The sequence below is a fragment of the Monopterus albus genome, unplaced genomic scaffold, assembly GCF_001952655.1.
Source record: "Monopterus albus unplaced genomic scaffold, M_albus_1.0 scaffold58.1, whole genome shotgun sequence".
Taxonomy (NCBI): domain Eukaryota; kingdom Metazoa; phylum Chordata; class Actinopteri; order Synbranchiformes; family Synbranchidae; genus Monopterus; species Monopterus albus.
The window spans coordinates 1,065,676-1,089,566 of record NW_018127938.1 but is presented as its reverse complement, the minus strand read 5'-3'; the positions used below and the strand labels follow the sequence as shown (position 1 = coordinate 1,089,566).

At 40.2% G+C, this 23,891-nt stretch overlaps 1 protein-coding gene across 7 annotated transcripts in view; it reads right to left on the bottom strand.

Annotated features, from left to right (window-relative positions):
• lrp8 (low density lipoprotein receptor-related protein 8, apolipoprotein e receptor) overlaps positions 1-23,891 on the bottom strand; it is a 145,164-nt gene that overhangs the window by 20,802 nt on the left and 100,471 nt on the right. For all 7 annotated transcript variants that reach the window (XM_020602735.1, XM_020602736.1, XM_020602737.1 and 4 more), the window contains exons 7-15: positions 22,655-22,777; positions 21,124-21,243; positions 20,184-20,309; positions 13,537-13,708; positions 10,889-11,113; positions 10,102-10,220; positions 8,068-8,207; positions 2,848-2,989; positions 173-325 (exon numbers count right to left, since the gene is read on the bottom strand). In XM_020602735.1, the coding sequence (XP_020458391.1) occupies positions 173-325; positions 2,848-2,989; positions 8,068-8,207; positions 10,102-10,220; positions 10,889-11,113; positions 13,537-13,708; positions 20,184-20,309; positions 21,124-21,243; positions 22,655-22,777 (1,320 nt within the window). The remainder of the gene's footprint in view (positions 1-172; positions 326-2,847; positions 2,990-8,067; positions 8,208-10,101; positions 10,221-10,888; positions 11,114-13,536; positions 13,709-20,183; positions 20,310-21,123; positions 21,244-22,654; positions 22,778-23,891) is intronic.

Here is a 23,891-nt window from a genome sequence, read left to right as displayed (position 1 = left end):
CACATTTAGCAGTACTGTGACAGCCAAACTCCAGATCAGTTTTCTTGTGGGCTGGCACGCCATCAATCATGTCACTGTGATTACAGTGATGCAGACTTTATATGACATTGCTTCAATTAAGTGTACCGACCTAGACTGTGTGATTTATTGGTGCACAATGTGACCGACTTACCTACAGCACAGCGTCTCATGTCTGGTCCCAGCTCCATGCCGTCCGGACAGGCGCAGGTGTACCTGGGGGAGTGCTCCGTGATCTGAGGGGCTTTCAGACACAGGTACTCGCAGCCACCGTTAGGCAAACTCCCCATATTACAGGTGTCTGGACCTGGAGAGACACAAGCAGAAACAGAAGGGAATTAAAAGGTTAGGGGAAATATGAGTTTGTAGTTGGTTCCACACAAATAAATGTAATATAACAAATGAATCATTTTATGTTTACACACTGCAAAACCACTGAAAAACACAATTTAAAATCCTTCAGTACTTTTTAAATATCTGGTGCTTTGCCAAAATGTGTGCAAGCAAATTGTCAGAAACAGGGTGATGAGCACCAAGGTTTAAATGTGCTGTGGACTGGAAGAATTAAAAACAGAGCCCTGACTTTGGGTCTTGGTCAGCGTCAAAGTAAACGGGAACTGAAATGAAGTTGGTACGGATTTGGACAAACTGTTTAGGAAGACTAGGAAAAAAAATCTGAGTGCATGTGTGAAACTGACTACAATTGTAAATATGAGCTCAAAACAATAAGTACATGAATTAGCAAAATATCTTTGACTATGTAACAGCTTAATAATAGTGTCTGATCATTGTCATCACTCTGGTGTTATTGTAGGAGTGATACTGACCCCCAAAACACTAAGTCACAGAAAAGTAGTAGAGCACCTAATCAGAGTACAAGTACTATTTTCTATCTATGAACCTTATTAAGAACTACAGCAAAACAACATAAAATAGATGAAGAGACCACCTTTTATAGTGTTATTAAGGAATATATAATTATTCTATGGCCCATTTTCCAGTCCAATGAACATATACTTAGGTTAAGACAAAGGTGCCTGAACTTACCTCTTTAAAAATGTCTACACAAAAATGAAAAGTTTACATTTAGTGTCACGACTTAAGACCCAGAGTCATGAAGAATACTGCTAATCTTGTCATGTGGGGAAGCACCAAAATTAGGTCAGGTCATGGTCTATTCTGCCTTTTTCACTGGAATCATCAGTTGTCAGGGGAAGGAGCAACATCACTAACTACAAAAAGTGAGATTTTAATAAGCTGGGAATACATTTGTGCTTCAGTGTGGTACAGTACTTCAGCATAATAAGCACAGTACAGTAATATGAACACATGTCTAAATGAAATTTTTATAAAAGCTCTAAATATATTCTATCACCTGCTTTCCACATTAGGAAGAAATTAAGCGCTTTGAGTAACAGCAGGCTTCTGAAATGCAATGACAGACTGTGGCAATACATTTCAATTCTATGCTGGGGGGAAAAAAGGTGCAAGCAGAAATTAAATGAAAATTAAGGGTATAAAGAAAATAAAGGAGAAGACACCAGAAGATAGCAGAATGACTCCAATGTCCTCTCCTTGTGCACATCCTTAAGTCTATAAAAAGAAATAAAACATGGATCCCAGGCCTCAAAGCACAGCTGGATGGATAAATATAAACAAGGAAATAACAAAAAAGGCACAAAGATGATAGAAAGTTCTTTTAGGAAGTGTGTCAAAAAATGAAGACAAGTTGAGGATACTGAACCAAAAGTTGTTGGAGCCATAGTGGTGATATTTGCTGTTGAGGCTTCGTTTGCATACATGTGCTGTATTTCCTCACAGACTAAAACTCACTTGAGTAACACATAAACCTGTGGAAAAGGGGAAGAGAGCAGGCTGACCTTGCTATTGCTTCAGCTGAGGCCACACATTACATATTTCACTTCAGTACTACCAGTATCTTCATAGGACAGCAGTTCACATAGCATCTCCATCCAGCCCAGCTAGGCCTGGTTGGTTTATGGCTCCTTTTTGTTGGTATTTTGAAGAAAACATGCTTCAGTTTACGACATCTTTTTGAGCGGAACTCTTGATGCATTAATGAGAGAATGTAATTAGCTCCCTACTGGCACTCAAACAAGATTGCTTTGAGCACCGAATGAGGGGAGAAAACAAAACACAGACTCCCACAAACAAGTTGCTAACACACATTGTCAAACACACTGATGTACACACAAACAGATGCTAACTACACTATGTGCATACTCTTGGGAATGCATCCATCCTGGGAAAAAAATGATAAACACATAATTTGACATGCCCTGCACACCCATACATCTAATCCCACACATCAGGTTATTTGTTTTATTGTTTTCAAACAGTTTTAATAAGTGGATCCTTTAGGCTGTAGATAGATAATTCAAGGCTTTGTTATCAGGAAATGCAGCGTTGAAAGGGATTGTTGTTATATTTTTTATGCAATTTGTGTCTGCACATAAACTAAGTAATTACTATACCTACAGACCAACACTGGGAAGACATGTCAAAGGCCCTGCACACTTACATACATGTTTTCACTAATTCTGGGTGATTAGTCCTCTGCCAAGGTTGAAACTGGGCAGGGCTTTGCTGGGAATTAGGTGAGGTCTCCAAACTGCAGTGAGAATGATACATAGAGCAACCATAATCAGAGCCCATGATTCCCAGTTGCAATGTAGCTCCTCATGTAATCAGTTTGCTACGGTCGTCTGTCTTTTACTCTACCGCCCAAGAGATCACCAGTAAAAATGAACAAAAAATGTCCATGTCATGTCGTAGCTGCTATCTATTTCATCTATGGGTCTTATTTACCCTTGGGCTGCTTCTGTTCATGAAACACCACCAGGTCCAGAGGGTTATTGAGGTGCTCGGCGACCTTTGCCACATCACGGCCCGTCAGTCGGTTGGCGCTGTATATCGCTTCGTCTTCTAAGTCCGTCCAATATATACGATCCTGCACAGACAGAGAGAAAGACAGCTGAAAAAGCATGCGTGCTACAGTAGTTGCTAAACCCTGACCTTCTACCCATCATAAGTTAAAAGTGGTAAAACAAGTTTGAAAAAAGAAAAATACAGAAGACAGTAAAATTCAACAAACAATTTAAAACCACATAAAGCTGTATACAAACCGGCTGCTTGTTGCCATGGCAGACATGCATGCACATTCACATGTATTTAAATGTACTAGTTTTGTTGGTAATGGGGGACCAGTTTACATCCAAACCTATACTCATCAGTTTCTTTAGTGACAGAATTTGATCATATCTAGGTTTGTAGGTTTACAAGTTACTTGGCAAGAGAGAAACATGTTTTAGACGTTTCATGTCTGGGTTAACTTTAATTAAATCTTTAATTGAAGGCATAAGAATAGTGACAGGTCTGAAGGCAAAAATAATAGAAAAAAGGAAGAAGTAAGGTTAAAAGCAGTGCTTTTTAGTCAACGAGAGGTTTAAACAGACTGAATATGTTATATTGTGATTGGGAGTGTGCTGTTTTATCCCCTGACACTTTCAGCATTCAATCCTGGCAGTCACTTAATGCCAAGCAAATAATATTTTTTGACAGTATGTTGTAAGTGTTGCTCCCTCCTTGCATCATTGCAACAGAACTAGTAATTAATGATAGTAAACAAATCTTTTCTGTGATAAAGTACCACAGCCTTAAAACATTGTGTGGTTTCAGTTAATGAGGAAAATGAAGGAGCTATTTGTATTTTTAGCCATTTTAATTATAATTGCTACTTAACAAATTAAATGAGAGGTCTAGAATTGTTGGATACTGTAGCCAAAGTAACTTGCCTCCTCAGTGCACAGTGGGCACACAGGAAAAGGTGTTTACCGCAACAAAAATGGGCTTTTACAGTTTCAAAAACAAATAGAAGGACCTCATATTGAGGAAAAACATCAGTATTAGTTGTTTATTGTAAAAGTGTTTGTCCTCAGTGCCAAATCAGGAAGTAGTGAGACTTTTGGCTGTATGTGGAGCCTTAACCTTAACCCTGCTCCACTAGTACTGGCTACATCAACCATACTGGTACAACTGGAGTGGAATCAGAAAACCCTAGGAGGACACTGATATTACAGGTTGTATGATAGTTACTTACTATGTATATCAACAAGTGAGCCACAATACTACTAGAAAATATGACATCCATGATCATTACTGGTCTGGCAGATAAACCTGTGCCTTTCTTACACGTTTCTTCCTAATGTAATGTTTAAAAAATATTTACTTGCTCCTCCATTAGTTGCTTTTGTGTCTAACACCTCCTCACAATTCTCTCTTGTGATACTACAGGATGGTTATAGCACTTGGTATCCACGGCAACCGCAGACTGCTCCTTCTAAGCAGACACACATCAATTAAGAAAAAGAGAAAACAATAGAAAGCAAAAACAATGAGATGCTGAGATCATATCAAAGGCTAAAAAAGACTAAAGAGACAAGAGTAGAGTGCGAGACAAAGAGATGAAATGGGAGTTGTGGTGGCTTGTATTGGTATTTTTCTTTTAGGCCGAGGTTGTGTTTACACTTTAATGGTGTTTTAAAAGGTCAAGGACTTGTAGGCTTCTGAGCACAGATCTATCTGGTATTGTACACAAGTAGGTCTGTGCACCTCTGCATGTGATTCAGTCATCGCTGTAATCCACAGTGCATTAGTGCTGAGTTACCAGTGGACCTAACCTTTCTCCCACCTCATCTCTATCCTTCCATCTCCCCCTCACTCAGATTCAGATAAATTGATATGAAAGTAGAGCTAAAACAAATAAAGACAAATATAAGTATACTCAAATCTATAATTCCATCTCCCCTTTTGTCTTTCTGACTTTGTGGATACATTTTTCTCTCTCAGTTTCTCTACTGTCAGTCTCCATGTCTGTCACCTTTTTTCCCACACTGAATATTTCAAAAGGCAATGCTGACCCGAGCAGGTCGGCGCTCCTCACTGTAGGATCAAGGCGAATCTTTCATACACAGACAGACCTTATACATAAGCACACACACAATCCCTCCATGGCACACATGGCGTTGTGTCACTTCAGTCTGAGCTATGTCTGTCTGTGGTTGTCAAGGAGACGACAGTTCATCGACATGGATATGACGTCCTTTTAGGGTGAAGTGGAGAGCAGCCCTTGATGACTGATGATGAGAACAAATGCTGGGGCCCTTTTGACTGACACATCTGCCTGATGAGCTTTTGGTGCCTCCTGCATACTTACAGCAGATGTCATGCTAGAAAGCTACAAATGAAAGCTCAGACGACCCATTCAACTTCTGAAGCCTTTGAGTTTTTGGCTTTGATTTGAATTCTTTATTTGCATCAATCCAAGTTAAGAAAAAGCAGTGTGGTCTTGGTGTTACAGCAAATCTGTGTATGGATCGAATGATGTCAGGAGACATTTTCTGGACATGTCAGCTAAGCTGAAAAAGAGTATTAAAGCTTTTTCACAGGCCTGCTACACCTACACAGGTGTTTAAAGTCCAGTTGATTAGACCTCAAGGCTGTGGATGAGGACAGACTGAGCTTGACTGACATTTTTTGTTTGCAATTCTGTTAAAACCCAGGTCTTACATGCTCCTGTCTAAAAATATTCACTCCCAGTCTTATTTAATTGATCCCCGTGTGACTGATAAATTCTAAAATGTATTTAGTGTTTTAGTTTGAGCATCAGTCAGTTCTGGCAGACAATATTCATTATTATCCCAGTACAACCTGTCACACTGAATCCTTTCTGGTGGAGTGTTCTAATACATGTTCTTTGACTTAAGGCAAATATTGTTACTCTACTGTAGGGGCAGGGCCTTTAAAACCTGTTTAAAACCTCCTACAATGTGAAGTTCACAACAAAAGGACAGATACGTGCCTTAGCACAATTTTTCTTTCTTCCTGACTGTATTTGTTCCCACACTTCTTTCAATCACCTCCCTCCTCTCTGCTTCTTCTTCTTCCCAAAACTCATCTCATCTTCACCTCTATCTCCTCTAGTCAAACAAAGATGGGATGAAAAGTAATGTGATGATACTAAAGCTAGAGAAAGAGGAAACATTACTCTCTGCTTGTCTCTGGGATCTATATCTCCTCAGGGCTCGATGTCTTAGCAGGGGGTGGACACACACTGGAAGGGTTTGTACGAGTGTGTTTTTTTATGTGTGTTTCGTGGCGTGGTGTGTTTAGACTGTGATATAGGAACCCTGTGTCTTTCCTCTACAGTGTTAGTACATTAATACTGGTCTAAAGTGTGCAGATGATACATTCAAGTGGAATGACTAACATTCACAGCATATCACTCAGGCCATAACCCACATGTTTGTGAAACCTTATATCTGTCACATGCCCAAAAAATACACTGTATGGGTATGTATGTATAGAAACAGAATGCTTTAACTGATTAATCAGTTATTCAATTTGTCTATATAATGTCAGAAAATAGTAAAACAATGCCTTCTACAACCTGAGGTGACGTATTCACATAGCTTGTTTTATTCAACCAAATGTCCAAAGCTCAAAGATTTAGTTTGCATATATATGGTATGGCAAGGCATCAGATCTTCAGATTCGAGAAGCTGGAACTTGGGAATCGGTTTAGCATTTGCTTAAAAAGATTAACTTTCTGTTGACTGTTGTCAGTCTTGTCAGACTCTTCCCCTGCAGTAGTGCAAAGGTGCTCACAAACGTCAGTTTACAATAAACAAAAAATTCAAATCTCACTCAACTTTACCATTCTTGTGGCATACAAATCTCATAAAAAAGAGCAAATGTCTTCTCAGATGCATTATAAATGTGATCAGTTTACAACTGTGATGGTTTTATAATCACCGCCAGTCTAGTACTGCTACATCAGAAATGGTAAAAAAATGGTTTAAGTGATAGATCTAATATTCTTTTAATCAACAACCTCATGTCAGTAAACGCTCCACCATCATCTCGTTACAGACCCCGAGTGTCTGAGACCTGGAAGCTAATTTTCCAAGCTACTCAAAAAACAAACAAGACAAAACTTTCCATTATTAGTCTGTTGGGACCAGGACAACCTGCTGCACTACTGGAGGATTTTTAATTTGCTCGGTATCATAGCTAGAACAGAACAAAAACCAGCTGGTATTATTAATCTCCTGGGATAAACTGCCTGAAACCTTGGTCTTCTTCCTTTCTTACACTCACACACACACACACTCACACACACACACAGGGGCACACTCAGTGGGACATGATGGATGTCCCCTCTTCTCTTTGCTTCTCATTATCACACTGTGTGCAGCATAGAGAGGAATGGACAAAGCACTTCCTACTGATCACATTTCACCTCCCTCTTTCTCCCCCTCATCCTTGCTCAGCTCCGATTCTCTTTTCCACCTGTTTTCCACACCATCTATACTTGATGGACTCTAACAGACTGACTCACCTCAATAAATACACCCAAATTAGTTTCATCGATTGCAGCAGTCTGTCATGACTCTATGTTCATTGGTCCTTGAAAACAAAATTCTTCGGGTTTATCCTGCTACTGTATTTTTAAAACATCTCCATCTCTCATTTCTTCTCTGTTCCTCTATTGACTTAAAAATAACACAATAACAGCAAGAACCCATGTCCAATGCTTAAATTTGCTCATTGTAAATCTAGAATAAACTGCCAAAATGGGAATCATCAAACAAGATACAAGAGTGCCACCCATGAGGCAGAGACACGTGCAGACAAGCCTGTTCTCTGTGCATGTCTGGGTAGACGTTTCTGGAGGAAAATAAGAGGATTAGCATCATGTCTGCCTCTCAGGTAGAGACTTCCTACAAACACAGCCAAGCGTTTGCCAGAAATCCTGTATGCATGTGTGTGTATATTCTTTTTTTCAAGGTTCAAGCTACCTTCTTCGTTTTTACTCCTGAATTAAGATACATTGTATTGAGCCAGACAAGAGGGATTTTGACATATTACGGACATATTACTGCTTGTATGTTCAGTTTACCAGCATAATGAGAGACCAAAGTTTTTCAATACCATTAGCTGGACTGATTGAGTGTGTTTTAATCATACCTCAAACACAGTGAGGGCAAATGGGTGTCCCAGGTGATGATGGGAGGACAGCAACACTTTTCGGTTGTCTCCATTCAGATCCACGCTGGACAACAGGTGCAGCTTGGAGTCTACCCAATACAAACGCCTGTTGGACAAGTCTGAAAAGATTTGGGTGGGTGGGGTGGGGTGAAAAAACCAAGGAGGAAAGAAGAAGGAAGGAGAGAGAGATGAATGAAGAGAGAGAGGTCATTCCAAGAGAAAAGGCCTGGGGTGAGAGGTATATGAATTTAACGACACAACGGCTCCACCATCAATCTTCTTTGACATGCACCGCGAAAACACAGATGTAATAGTAATATTGCCGCTTGACTTCTTCACTGGGAAAAATATGTGTGCCCTTGAGCAAATTGATTAGTCTTGTGAACTTATTTTAAAGGGCAAAGTCAATGTTTCACAAGTCCAACTCCTTGTATTGGTCCCCAATAATGCGTACATTAGAACCGCATCATTTCTGTGCCTCTGTGATGGGCCATAGTGTAGTGCTGGGGTTGTCTTCAAAATGTAAATTGTCTTTGACAGCAAAGGACAAAACATGAAATTGTGCATGAATAAGAAATTGCAGCTTTTTCTCCCCACATTCCCACTCTCAAATGACCATTTATTAACAGTTTACAATGGATTTGTAAGAAGTCGAAACATCTGCTGTGGGATTAAAACACACCTTAAATCAAACAACATGAATACGGCACGTTTAAAAACTAGAAATCGGCTAAGTAGTCATTAGAATGGGTATATTTGGGTTCACAAATCAAGAAAAACTACTAGCCTGTATAATTTTGAGCGGTTAACTGCTAGGTTTTTGCCAACCATTTCAACCACTTTAAAACTAACATTTTAATAATTATCAATATTGTCTGATTAAAGACATATTTCCTCCTTTAAAAGCAGGCAATTGATCATATGCTACAGGGATGCCAGATGAGCAAACTGAAAAGGGATTTAACATAATCGAGCCAATGACAAACACCACATAATAATTTTCATTCCCATCTTCATCTTGCCTGACTCAGACAATCACCTGCTCTGTTTTCTACTCTGTATGAAATCAAAGGCCAGAGGAAAAACAACCGCCTCCTTCTCTCACAGCAGTATGGTGAAACTCTCACCAACTGTCTCATTCACCTTACTCAAAAAATAATTTGTTTTCAAACAGATGTAGCGACACCTCAATTCCACAGAGTATGGCAACTGTATGCCTCTCTTTCTCCTCAGGCAAGGGCAGCTGAGAGAAATTGGCTGGCACCGCAGAGGGGGTTGAAAGGGATGATGGGAGGTATTGACGGCACAGAGCGCCTGGCTTATTAATTCGGAGGCCCATGTTTGCCAGCTTGATTGATGAGAGCCAGACACAAACTGAGCTATAATAATAAGAGCTGCTCAGGGATTGTAGCAGCCCTGTATTGTTTTTTCTTTGTTTCTCTCTCTCTCTTCTGTCCCCTCCAGAAAACCTGACCACATTACACCGGCTTTAGCGTTCCTTCATTGACTCCCTATCCATGTCAGATCTGACTTTATGGTGCTTCTACTGACAAACAAAATCCCAAATAATAGGCACGTTCCTTCATACCTGGCTGATCTCCTTAAACCTTATATTCCATCCCATGCTCTCCCTCTCAGGGCTGATCTCCTTAAACCTTATATTCCACCCCATGCTCTCCCTCTCAGAATACAGAGCGTCTAAGAGTTTAATAACAGATTGCAAATCCCAACTTGTGATCTTGAGCTAGGACAGCTCAGTCGGTAGAATATGAGACTCTTAATCTCAGAGTCGTGGGTTTGACTCCCATGTTGTGTGCAACATTATTTGGGTGCCTGTGGCTCAAGAGGTAGAGTGCTCATCTCCTAATAGAAAGGTTGGCGGCTTGATTCCTGGTGTCCCCTTGTAACTTGGTTTTTGAAACAGTTTTCCCTGCTGATGGCCTTTCCTGTCTCTGCATTATCCTACATTATCCCTTTCTCTGCTCTATTTAATGAACCTTGCATGTTCCTTACCCAGGGTGATTCCATTGGGCCACTCGATGTGTTGAGACACCAGAACTTGTCGGTCCACTCCATTCATCCCAGCCTTCTCAATTTTGGCCTGACCTCCCCAGTCTGACCAGTACATAAACCTGTTGGAAAATATACCAACAAGTTAGATATGAACAGAACTAATCCAGTAAAAAAAAAGAAAAGGACCATTTACTAGAAGCAGAACAGGTTGTTATGTTGTTATGTGCAATGCCACAGTCCATTTTTAGAAGACTGACTGTATGATAGAGTTCAATAGATTCAATGTCCATGACTCTGTCTCGCTCTTATTTTCTCTCCAAACCAGTAAAAATTGCTTTATTTCTGCAGCGCACCTTGACATCACTACAGGGAAATGGATAGTGTACAATATGTCAGACTTGGACTACTCTGAAATGTGTGTGTTCATGAAAAATCTGTGAAACTTATGCTTAATTTGGATGCATTTCATGCTTTATTACATCTAGAAATAATGGTTAAGCTGTTTAATTGATTGATTAACCGATGTGTGCAGTTCCACAAATAGTTTTGTTGGGGAGTTATAAAAATGTTTTGAGGCCCAGTTTAGAAAAGATGTTTCACTATAATAACACTGGCTTTTAACCCATTCAGAAAATGACAATGAGCGCCACGGGCTTCTTCGATCACTCTTCCACTCCCTTTCTGGCATCCATCCTCCACTGCCCTTTCACTCAACTGCTTTGCCATCTTCTTACACTCTTGCCTATTTGTCCAACAATCCCTCCACCCTCAAACATCTGCCACTCACCCTTGGTGTGGGTCCACAGCAATGGCCCGTGGCTCGCTCAGCTCTGTGGCTATCAGCACTTTCCTCTTCCCGCCATCTCCCGTGGCAACAGAGATGCTTTTGTTTCCCGAGTCGGTCCAGTAGATGTTCTTGTGGACCCAGTCGACAGCCAGGCCCTCGGGAGAGTGGAGCGAGTCGATGAGCGTCACTTGCTGTGATGAGTCACTAGCCTTGTTGATGTAAGCACTGTTGGGTGGTAAAGAAGTATGCCAGTCAGTATTCTGGAAAAAGTCTCCAATCCATAGCTAAAGTCATACTTGTTAGATTTGTTGGTCTTTGTTCAGGCTTTCTTTTCTTGCAAAGAAATATTTGAATGTACTACATGCCTTGGATACAGAGTAGCAGAGGGAAGAGGTTTTCGTTACCATCCAAATGTGACGGCTCTATAACAACCTCAGCCCTCCCACAAAACAGCACCTCCTAGGGAGAAAGAAACTTTCTTCATCATTATCTTAAAAAACAACCTGCTTTTTTGCTCTGTTGTCACGATCCCCCTGTGTCTGCCCCTCTCTAGTCTTCTCAGTCTGTTTCATTTTCTTCGTGCTTCCCACTCACTTTCTGCCCATTTCTCTGTTCCCATTTTTCTTTTCTTTCCTCCATCAGCTCTTTCACTGGTAAAACAGATATGGCACATTAGTTCTCCGCACTTAGTAAGAACTACAAAGTAAGAAAATACAACTTTGTTAAGAGGTTGGGAATCGCAACGTGTAAAATTACACCAAATAGTCCGGTGTTGGCAAACCGTACAGGAACAAGAAGAGAAGTATGGATGGGAGGAGAAGATTAACTAAAGGAGAAGGCTGGTGAGCAAAGAACAGGCGGAGATGGATGAACACATTGTGCTGCTAATTGGCTGTGTTACTGTTAGCCACTCCAGACATCTTTCTATAAGGGGAAGTTTGCCTGCTGCTGTCTCGGGAAAGATAATCCCAGATTCTTCTTGTGTCCCAGGGTTTATAACATGAATCCAACACCTGACTCCTATATTAAGATGACCACTGAAGCACTGGAGCAACAGTATTTTCACAAACTACTAGTATTCTTCACTATTTTGATATTTTTAGCTAAAAAAAAAACAAGACTGGGATGCACAGATTAGAGGGATGAATAGAGGGCAGGCTGCAGTGAGGAATAAGACAGAGACAGATGAGTTGAGGACCGCTGAGCAGATTGCATCTGTCATTGGCTGTATTACTGTTCACAACAGACATCTCCATCATGAGGAGAAGTTAACAAGTCATTGACCCGTAGCATGCTAATCACTATGAATTAGCTTTAAGAACCATACTGTCACGGTGAGGGTGAATGAAGAAAAATCACTTTTAAATACACTGATATTTCCATTTGATAAAACGCCGCTATCTAATCAGAGGGAAAGCATCTTCACTGGAAAATCAGGTGTCTGGCAAAGAGGTGTGATCAATCATGTCATTAGCATTAGGAGTCAAGGTATTCCACTGCACAAAGTGGCACAAGAAAGTGTATTTGAAGCATATTGTATATAACAAGCCAGGTAATAAAGAGGCATGATACAATGATGAAGCATTTTTTCCACAGGAATTTCCACAGAATTTTAAAAATAAGTGATTAGAACCCTGATAGTTAGTATGAATTCACAGTTTCACTTTATTCATTCAGCCTGGTATCTTGCATCATGTCTAAATTGTCTTTCTAACTGTCAAAAATCACAGCACCAGATATTTAAAAAATGCTAAAGAAATCAGAAATGTGGGCAGTAATTTAGGAGCTGGAAAAATGTAAAGGCATATTTACTGCAGTATTTGTGGCACAGCAGATACTGTATGTAGCATATGTCTTTAAAACTATGCTGAAGTACAACAGAAAAAAAACATATCAAAGAGAAGGTATATGCTGAAAGCAAAACATCAAACTGTATCTTGAAACAGAAACTCAGCACCATAAATACACTGAGCTTTTATGTTTTGGGGCATATAAAGATATTTGTTTTGAAAGGAATGAAAAGGAAGCAAACAAAGCCAAGAACAAGCCCAAGTGCATAAAACTACACACCTTCACTTGTTGCTGGCCATTTAAAGTGTCTGTATGTGTGTTTATTTGCTGCTTCCGAAGAGTTCATCATGATGAATGAGCCCATTTGTCCTTTCTGTCACAAGCCCTTGAGTGTATCACTGAGTTTGTGTGGGAGTATGTGTAAATGTGTGTACGGAGGTGAGTAATGGTGGCGATTATTGACGCAGTGAAATTAAAGAAAACATATGGCTCAGCAGAGATGATAGAAGGCCCCTCCCACTACCTGCCACACACACACACGCACACGCACACGCACACACACACAGCAATACAGAATGTGTGTGTACTGTATATGCATGAAGGACAAACAGCTCCACCTTTTCCTGTGAGACTGATGACATATCCTTCCAGGTGTGACTGACACACTCCCTGTCTCTCTCTCTCTCACACACACACACACACACACACACACACAGCTGCCAGGTGCGTCTGTCTCGCTACCAGAAGGTGTGACAGGTTGAAGCAGACAAGGTGGATACACAGACACAGAACGGCTGAAGAACGAGGAAAGATTGTCTAAAGCCCCGACTGTACAGTGTGTATGTGTGTGTGTATACCTGTATATTTTACGATGATATAGATCACACCAGAACATCTTGTTAGTGGCAACGTCTACATCTAGGGCCACAGCGTTCTTCAGCGTGGGAACCACCTGTGTGTATTCACTCCTCAGCAGGTCAATGCGACGAATCTCATGACGGTTGGTGAACATCAGGTATGGACTCTTTCCTGACGGAGAAGGAATGACAATCATGTCACATTTATGTACAAGGGCTTCTCTTGAAGAACACTTTCTGCCATTTATTTACTATGTGACATGGACGCCACAGAGGTGCAGGGCCATTAACCTACTGTTATGGCTACTGTTATGGCCTACTTGGCCATTTGCAGTCAATAATGTAATAGTGTCTATGGAAAAGGAAATATTTGTTGATCTTGACAGTGACACATAAGTTATACCACACTTCTCAAACATGTTTTTGAAAGGTGAACCTGCATCTTTGCTAACTGCAGTATGTGCAGTGAGCCTGAGACAGACAAGGTCAGACTTACACCAGTACAACTGTGATGTATTTCAGTGCTGCGCTGTGTCACTAGCTCAACAAGAGAACAACAGCTGAAAATTGACTTGTCTGTTCACTTGAAAAACACAAGCTTGTCTTGTAATACTGTATTAACATTTAAACACTGGCTGTAGCAACTCCCTTGAATGCATTATTCAATAAATTTGAAAGCCAACTAGCCAATGACAACTGAACTGTACATATATCTTATATGGGCTATGTATGTTTTCTCTTACTTTATGTCTTTGACCACTCTGACACTGATGAGGATATAGTAGTGTCAACACATTCTGTTTGCACTGTTAAAGGCAGCCAATAACTCGGTATGCTCGAGCCCTTTTCCCCTCTGACATGTACTTTCAGCAGTACTGTTAGCAACCTATACATACAGGTACCATGTTTAGAGCTGATGCTTAATCCCAAGAGGGAATATAATGTATTGTAAGTGAGGTTTTGCATTTGTATTATTTACACTGTTGAAGCATGTATTTTTGATTATAGGAGTGTAAATAAATCATCCAAATAAACCTTTTAAAGAAAAAATTATATATATTTTTACACACACATTCTGGCACAACATAATGCTACACAGTCAGTAACATGCATAAAATAAAAGTTGGTGCATACTCAAAGCACAGGAGGCTTCACTGTGTGTGTCCTACAAGATGAAGTAGCAAAGCACACTGTCCTAGTGACTAAAAATAAAACAGCCTGACAACTAAATGTGAAATGTTCTATTTTTAGTACAACAGTGTGTTAGAAGCGTGTTTCTGGGTTCTCTTCCTCAGGTGCACACAGTATGAGCTGTTCACTGGCACATTAGTTACCTGGGGCACAGTTTTCACCAAACTGAAGGTGAGCATGATTCAAGCATTTGAATAACTCTCATGGAGTCACCAAGGTCAGCTTCATCTGCAGTATACAAGCAGTACCTGTGCATACACTTGCATACGGTTTAAATATTTTCAGCTCACACACAAACTGTATATACACTCAGAAATCCATTAAATGTACTACTAAATCATCTATAATTTGTCAAACTGCACTCCAGTAATTTTGCCCTGGATTTCTGTCTGTTTGTTTAACTCTATCTATACATCACATTTTCTAACTCCTCTCCTCCATCCTCACCTCTCTCAACCATTTGAAATGTGTCTTATTATTCCACACTGTCCAGTAAGGCAGAAATGCTCTGTAAAGCATTTAAGGAAAAGACAAATTTGGGAAAATGTCACACTGTACACACACATGCACAAACTCATATTTTCACACAAAGCCAACCATGCCTCAGTAGTTTTCGTCAGCCCTGGTTTACTACAGGTTAACACACAAGGAGAAAATATTATATTTTTACTGCTGTTTGGATCAAATCATTTTCCACGGACTACCAAGGTTGTAACCATCAATTTCACCTGCTGTGTGTGTGTGTGACAGAGCAGTGAGAGAGCAGGATGAAGCAAGCAAGAGAGCGGTAGAAGCAAATCTGATGGATGCAGGTCGAGTCATAGAGAAATGAAGAGTAAGATGATGTACTGTAATTAAGGGAGGAAAAAATAAGCAAAAGATATCAACAGATCAAGTGACAGCAGCAGGAAAAATCAGGTGGGTGGAGAGAGAGCAGGGAAAGTGAGGAAGACATTCCGACAAATGTATAATGACAGATATAGATCTAACTTCTCCTTCATCAGTCCCTTGACTCACTTTTTCAAGACAACATCCCTTACCCCTTATTGTTGTTGCAATACGTTTTCCTCAAGGCAAAAAAACCCCAAACCAAACCAAAACAAAAAAAAAGCTGAGTCACTGTTTTCTTCAGGCTATGGCATTTGAAATGTCATCAAAAAGTGCAATATTATCTCTCTTCAATAGATCCCAGCAGAGCTACAGTCAGCATTCATAACAAGAACAGGGTCCCCTAGATACATTTTAATCTGTATTACCAGTTCAGGGAAGCTCTGCCCCGTTGGCCAATTAAGATAATGTGGTAAAAAGATAAATATGGGCTGGGGAAATACTGTCAGGCACTGCAGCATTGATTTGATTCACACCAAAGCAGATGTTTATGTTGTAGAGGGATGCAAAGTAAGAGGAACAATCAAACATATTAGACAGAAAGGTCAGAAATAAATCTGTGAAATTCTGCAGGCTGACAGGGATGCATGGAGGAGGTTATTAGGACGATGTTATGTCTGGAAATGAACCCACATGCCTAGGTCAGCCATGCTTGTTAAGACATACAGCCTGTGCTATACAATAATGAACAGTTGCTGCCGCAGAAAACAGAAGTGAACTTTCTGTCAGATGTCAAAAAGTCAACCTGTTTGCTAGCATTCCCCATGAAAAAGCAAGTTAAAGTTTCCTTATTTCTGTAGTGATAGTCCCTGTCACAAATGGCTGCATTTTCTACTTTTAATAAAAGTGTGATTATTTGTATCTTTTGTGCATCTGTATTTAAAGTTGTGACCATTATAAAGCTTGAATGGCCAATGAAAGAATAAAACACAGGATACAGATGATTATTACTCTATGCGGCCAAATCTGTATTTTGGAATAATATTACCAAAATTCTTATACGAGGTTCAACAGTGTTCCACAACATCTTGGGTTCAAGGGCAAAGTGTTTTGACAAAGGGGGAAATCTGACCACTGCTGTAAATCCATTGTGAAGGATGTGCTCAAACTGTCAAGTGTGGCACAAACCTTTTTTTAAGCCTGTCGCACACAGATCAGAGCCAAGAACAAGAAATGGGAGAAATGAGCAAAAAAGAAAAAAAAAACAACAACTTTGCTCCATATGCAGTTTGTAAATTTGCTCGGCATCACTGTGACGGTATGTCCTGGATATATCAACCAGTTTGTGTGTGTAGCTACAATGTATTTGGTTCCGTCACATCTTTGTCATCCTTATCTTCATTCTGATCCTCCGGACTGTAAATCTGATTAACTTTTCATCGACAGGTATGTGTCTGCCTGTAGATGTTACCCCCTATTCAAAAACATTTTAGTATAGCCAATACTGTCCCTAAAATCCCCTGACATTGAATTGTTTATAGGAAATGGCACTTTCAACATTAACTACTACGCTGTAAAGACTGCTTTGTATTCTTCTGTTTTTATATAGCAAATACTAATACAATTTTTTTTAAGCTGAGCCAATGTGGGATGTTTATTGCCATGAGTGACACTTCAGATCTGCAGGGTAATCACCATTGTGTTGTCAGCAGACCTGCATAGTGTTGAATAAAACAGCACTAACATTGTTTTATTGTGTAATAAAAAGAATACAAAAGTGGCAAAACATTTTTCTCTAGGAGTGATACTGTAACAACTGTCTTAATGATCTGTGACTTATCACTTATATCATGTCTAGATGTCCTAAGCTGATCCTTATTGGTGGATCAGAATTGGTGCTGATATTTACTTTTCCTTTGTGCTGAATTGTGATCTGAGTTTTGTCTAATGCTGAAAAGTTGCTCTCTTTTTTTGACAGCAGCCCCCATTGGGTGTCGTAGACAGACAGCTACAGCCCCACAACTACACAACACATCTGCAATGTTACAATGCAACAGGCTGGAAACATAACAGCTACTTTCAACATGACCACTATAACAAGGTATGTTAAACGATAAGCTCAGTCATTTTCTATATCAATATTATTTTCAACACTCCCCCAGAGACTAAAACCTTATGGCTCATGTCTGTCAGTCCTGGATTAGCTTGTTCATCTGTGCCATAGACCTCCAGTGCTGTTCAAAAACAATTAAAAACACATCAGTGCAACACAACACTGCACTGGTTGACGCATATCCTCATGACAAAACACAAGATGTGCAGATTTGTTAAAAATGTTGCAGGTAGTTCAGTTTAGTCTCTGTATGCGGATCATTGGAAAATAATATTAACATAGGAAATGACAGGCATTATCCTTTCAAAAAAAACAAACATCCAATAGAATACACCGACTTCTCACAAGTGACGACACAAAGCAGCAAACATTCACTTCAGCACAAAGAATGACAACTCAAGTTGACAACTCACTGAGTGGCATCACACCCATATGAGTGTAAACATAAAAACAATGAATGCATTTAGTGTAGAACAAGGCTTAATGGATGCTGCCATATGCTAATACAGAAAACACACATGTACAGAAATACCAGCTTAGAAGAGGGAATGCACTGTATCTCCAAGCATGGGATTTTACTTTTAATTAGCATTGCTGATGCAACAGTTGCATATTACTCTGAAATTAATCTGCAAAGCCAGAAACCATGTGCTAGGATTAGACTGAAATACACTTGTTGATATTGGAGAACAAAGAGCAGAGATTTTCATGCAGCTGTGAGTAACACTTGTCACACTTATCTGCATAGGCTTAACTTGCACTAACAACAGCAGACAGAGAAGGAAATGTAGAAAAAATACATCTATATTTGGCACTGCATGTAACTTGAAGATGATATTGTGTTTTGCTATGTGCCTCTGAGACAGAAGCACAAATACAAGCCTGGCACTTTGCAGCCTGAACTTTATATGTACAACTGATACTGGCACTTGGCATGTGTCACATCTCATCACAGAGCACAATGTTCCTCCTGACCAGACAGTCACAGGGGCATTGTATCTCTGCTAGAATACTGACATGACTCCTCAAAGTAACTGCTGTACATGTGCCTTTATATGACCAAAATCTAAGCTGTATGTGACTTTCTGTGGGCGGTGTGTGCGTGTCTAGGAAATGAGTTAATGCAAAATGCATCTTCATTAAGTCCACACTAACTCAGCTTCACAAATGAGCCACCTCTGTATTTATGGTTAAAAAAAACTCAATATACACAATTTGGCATGCTATAACAAGCTACAATCAATAGGGTAGATACATGCATGTCTGCATACAATGCATGGACAGTGCTTGTTTTGTTCTCATCTGCTTACCCATCCTCCCTTCAAATAAAAGCCACAGCCTCTGACAAGAACTGTTTGAGCTGCCTAAAAGTAATAAAGATTCACAGAGAGAGACATAAAGCAATCAATGGTAGTTTTTATGCCACTTAGTTCAAGAGTAAGGGCCTGCTTTAAGCTCTCTCATTGCCAGATCAGTTCACCCTATAATGACTCAACCTAAGACTGATGGTGGTAATCACTGATCACACTCTTTTCTCTCTCTTTTCCTGCAGAAAGGTTAATTTGCTGTGCAACTTAATCAGTTACAGGTTCCATTCCCAGTGTGTGTAACAGCGTGGTCGCAAGGAAGTTATTTTGTTGTTTTGTATAACTTCAGTGCGGTTTCGAGTCTTCTGTAAGTCTGCAGGTACAGCACGCACCCTTTTATTCTTTTTAATGGAAAAGATAAGCTGTTTGGCAGTACAAATAACAGCATAATTCTGTTTTCGGTGGTATTAGCAGTAAACTATACATCCATTTTTGGCACAGCATCACTGCACACGAGAATCTCTCATTTGTAAGTGGTAGCAGTACAGTGTAAATATCATCTGCAGGTGTTCAAATGGTTGTTGACAAACACCATTGTTATTAGTAAAGGTGGCTGTGACAGACTTATTAAAAACTCCCAGAATTCACTTGCAGCTTGTCAAAAGGCACAGCTAACAAACTGCAGTTGCATCTTCCCTTCAGGATACAGGCAGATAATTCTTCAAAAATCTTGCCTGGGGCAACTTTGAGGACATGATTTTTATACCACTGCTCAGTGTTTACCCAGGCCAAAGAGGAGGTACAGACCCTGCCTGTGTCCCACAGTGAATGGGCTTGTCCCCTCCCCACATCTTTTCCTTGGCACTCCAGATAGAGCACAGGCAGCTGGCTGCAGATTTTTCATTAGTGGGGACTGCACAAAAAGATGGCAAATATTTATCTTTGCAAAGATTGCGGTGCAAGGCCTGCATACAAAGCAACAGCGTGATAATAGTGTGGGATGTGACTTGGTAGTTAGGGGTGCTGGAATGGCAGAGTAATTGGTGTGGTCTCGATGTGTGATTCCTTTAATTGGTGTGGTCTCGATGTGTGATTCCGAAAAAAGTACATGTGTGCCCATGTCTGTATTTAAGTGAGAACATCCATCTTTGACAAGGCACGTCTTTATCTGTACAAATGAAAGTGAGTGTGTGTGATGAATAGCTCACCCACAGCTTTGCAGGTCTTAGAGGCAGGGTCCATCTCGTAGCCTTCGTAGCACTCACACTTATAATCTCCTTTGTAGTTGATGCAGATCTGACTGCAGGCATCTGGGTTCTCACATTCATCTATATCTGTGGGGACAAATACAACACAAAGAAAAGAAATGAAGATCAAAACTAATGAGACGTACACTAAGACCTTTATGTCTAAAGAGCTAATAAAAGAAACGTGTTCAGTATCTGGCATGTTAACAACTGCTCTCAAAAGGATCTTTTTTCAAAAGGAGAAAAAGGAAAAGGCAGGAAAAGCTTGACCAGGTTTGGTTGGTTTGACCCAGACAAGGTGTGATTACACATTAGTCATGGTCTTCAAAGCTGTAGTTCTGTCACATAACTTTTTTATTCTTTACCTCCACAAGTCTTTTTGTCCAGGAGTTTGTACCCAGAGGGACAGTCGCACTCGTAACCAATTCTCCGGTCCCTGCAGATGTGGGAGCAGCCGCCATTATTGTCTGCACACTCATTCAGGCCTGCAGGGAGAAAGGCAATAGGATAAAGGACATAGGAAGGGACAGGAGGGGACACAAGAGGAGGGACAGAAGTAAGTCCTGTTTAGTGATGAAATAATGCAAACAGGCTTTGTGACAGAACAAATCAGCCTGCGTAAGACACAAAGAAGGAGTTGGATGGAAATAAAAAACAGGAAAAAAAAAACACAAATACATGGCCAAAGATTTGTGTATGTGCACTGCTTTAATCATCCTGCCATTTAAGATAATTAAGTCCTGTCAAGTGCATCTGTACACATGAAATTACAATTTATAAAGGAAAAATGAGCGACAGAAAATGGGGGAATGAGTGTGTATGCCATGTAACAAGGTGTGATTACACATTAGTCATGGTCTTCAAAGCTGTAGTTCTGTCACATAACTTTTTTATTCTTTACCTCCACAAGTCTTTTTGTCCAGGAGTTTGTACCCAGAGGGACAGTCGCACTCGTAACCAATTCTCCGGTCCCTGCAGATGTGGGAGCAGCCGCCATTATTGTCTGCACACTCATTCAGGCCTGCAGGGAGAAAGGCAATAGGATAAAGGACATAGGAAGGGACAGGAGGGGACACAAGAGGAGGGACAGAAGTAAGTCCTGTTTAGTGATGAAATAATGCAAACAGGCTTTGTGACAGAACAAATCAGCCTGCGTAAGACACAAAGAAGGAGTTGGATGAAAATAAAAAACAGGAAAAAAAAAACACAAATACATGGCCAAAGATTTGTGTATGTGCACTGCTTTAATCATCCTGCCATTTAAGATAATTAAGTCCTGTCAAGTGCATCTGTACACATGAAATTACAATTTATAAAGAAAAAATGAGTGACAGAAAATGGGGGAATGAATGTGTATGCCATGTGTTCATGTGGAGCTTCTTGTGAGTGTGTTTGTGGCCCACAAGCACATTCTTAGCCAATACACCTGGAACCAATCCATTTTCCAACAGGGAGCTTGGCCACATATACCAGGTGCCACTCTACTATGGTATCACGCCTATTGTTGCACAAGCACATGCTCTCCTTCATCCTCTCTCATCTTAATTCTCTCCATGTCCTCCTTGTTGTTTTAGTAGAACAGATTGGACTCCCTCTCAGTCACCTTCCCTCTGTCTACCTTCCTTTTTTGTGACAGTTTCTGCGGCTCCATTTATCCCTTTGTCTTTCAACTCCCCTCCAGGGAGTGGAGTGCGATCACTGCAGAAAGCTAAAGCTGGTACTTCATTACTGGTTTACATTAAAGATTTAAGTTTCAAGGCTACAGGTACCGCTGTGAGACAATGAGAGTGGCACAGAGAGAGAGATAGAGAGAGGGACAGACAGAAAGAGGAAAGAAACACTGAGGAATTAGCATGACACCAACTAACTATAAGGCTGTTATTTGTAGTATAGCCAGGGTACTCTATCCCAATTATTAAAGTAAAAGAAAGTTAAAACCACAAGAGACTTCTGCTTGTACATGCACTTTCACTGATCTGCCACAAGTTAGTTCAGTTGCAACTACATGAACTTTACACATATTTTAAAGGTATCGTATTCTCAGCTCTCTTTGCAGCTGGACTGCTTTGCTTGTGACGCAAGATCCACGGCTGAAGTTCACTGAAGTGGTAATTATCTATGATTTGTGGATAATCTCTTTATGGATAACACTCAAGTTTTCCTGGCTAAGATCGCACTAGAGGGGAAAGTCGCTTGGCTCTATGATCATAACAAGGCAGTTAAGAAATGTTCTGATTTACCTTTCCTAAATCAAATGAAGCCACTTTTACTAAGAAGAGTGACCACCCACATCAGAAGTAGTTGATGATGCACGGGAATGAGTGTTTCCGTACATTAGCGTGTACATAAATCCATGTATGCCTGAGGTTGTGAAAGAACTAATGAGTATCTGGGCGTTTTGTGTGGTAAGAAAAACAGAGAAATGCTCTTACCACACTCCTTGATAGGTTCGTCAGACCAGTCCTTGCAGTCTTTCACATTGTCACACACTTTGCTGCTGTCAATACACTCCCCATTTTTACAGCGGAACTTTCTTGGCCCATCACACTTTGTAACTGCAGTGAAGACAGAATACAACAAAGTTAAAGATTTGATTTTTGCTTACCGTACTACATCACTTTTCAGTTTAAACCATAAAATGTTCAGGGACTTCAGCGGCTGACTTAAAACAATCCTGCACAGTTGAGACAAATTTGTAATCTGCATCATTAATATCACTCCCACAAAATGTAAATTGCTAAGTTATCATAGTTCGTAGGGATTCGCAGGGACTTCAGCGGCTGACTTAAAACATAGTTCGTAGGGATTCAGTAAGAGCAAACATTTGCTTTATTTTTTCTTGAGTATGAAAAGACTTGGTTAGGTGTATTTAATGTCACACCACTGCAAAAATAAACTGATTAGTTACATATAAATCTAGGCATCTTAGAGGTAGCTAGGTGTAAGGATGGAGGTGGTTGAGATTTGAATTTGTGGAGTTTATTAAGGGCACTACACAGGGAAACCAGAGAAACCATTTGGTAATAAGTTCCCTTAGACATTTTCTTCAAAGATGTTAGTTTACTGAAGGTAAGTTTGATATTTTGGCTTATAACAGTGATAAAGTGGATAATATTTTGCAGATGGTGGTGGCGATCAGTAGGACTTGCATAAATTACTTGTGTGTTGGCCTTTCCTCTGTGAGAACTGGTAATAACAGCAAGCTCTCACACACAATATGAAAAATGGGTGTTTTTGTGTGATCACAACATCACAGGTTTGGTGGGACTGAAACTAAACTACTTGACTACTAGATCGCTTAGGAAACTCACCAGAAAGTGTCACTGTTATATTTAGAATGCTCATAATGTGCATAGTTTATGATGCCTGACGGTGTGTCTGTTTTTCTTGATAGCTTTTTGTCATTCACAAGAAAATCTATAGCATGTACAGGTGAGTACACACTTGTAATGTTCTGTTTGCCTTTTGTAAAAACTGAACAGTAAAAAAAAGAAAAGAAATCAAACTCGTGTTCACAACTATATTTCAGAACAATGCCTTCAAGATCACTGCCTGTCACAGTGTCTGCTGTATGCCACAACATGTAATTTCAAGGGGATAGGCATGTTAGCAAAGAAAGAAATCCTTGAACACCATGTGCAGTGTAGCACACTATACAGGTAAGCACAG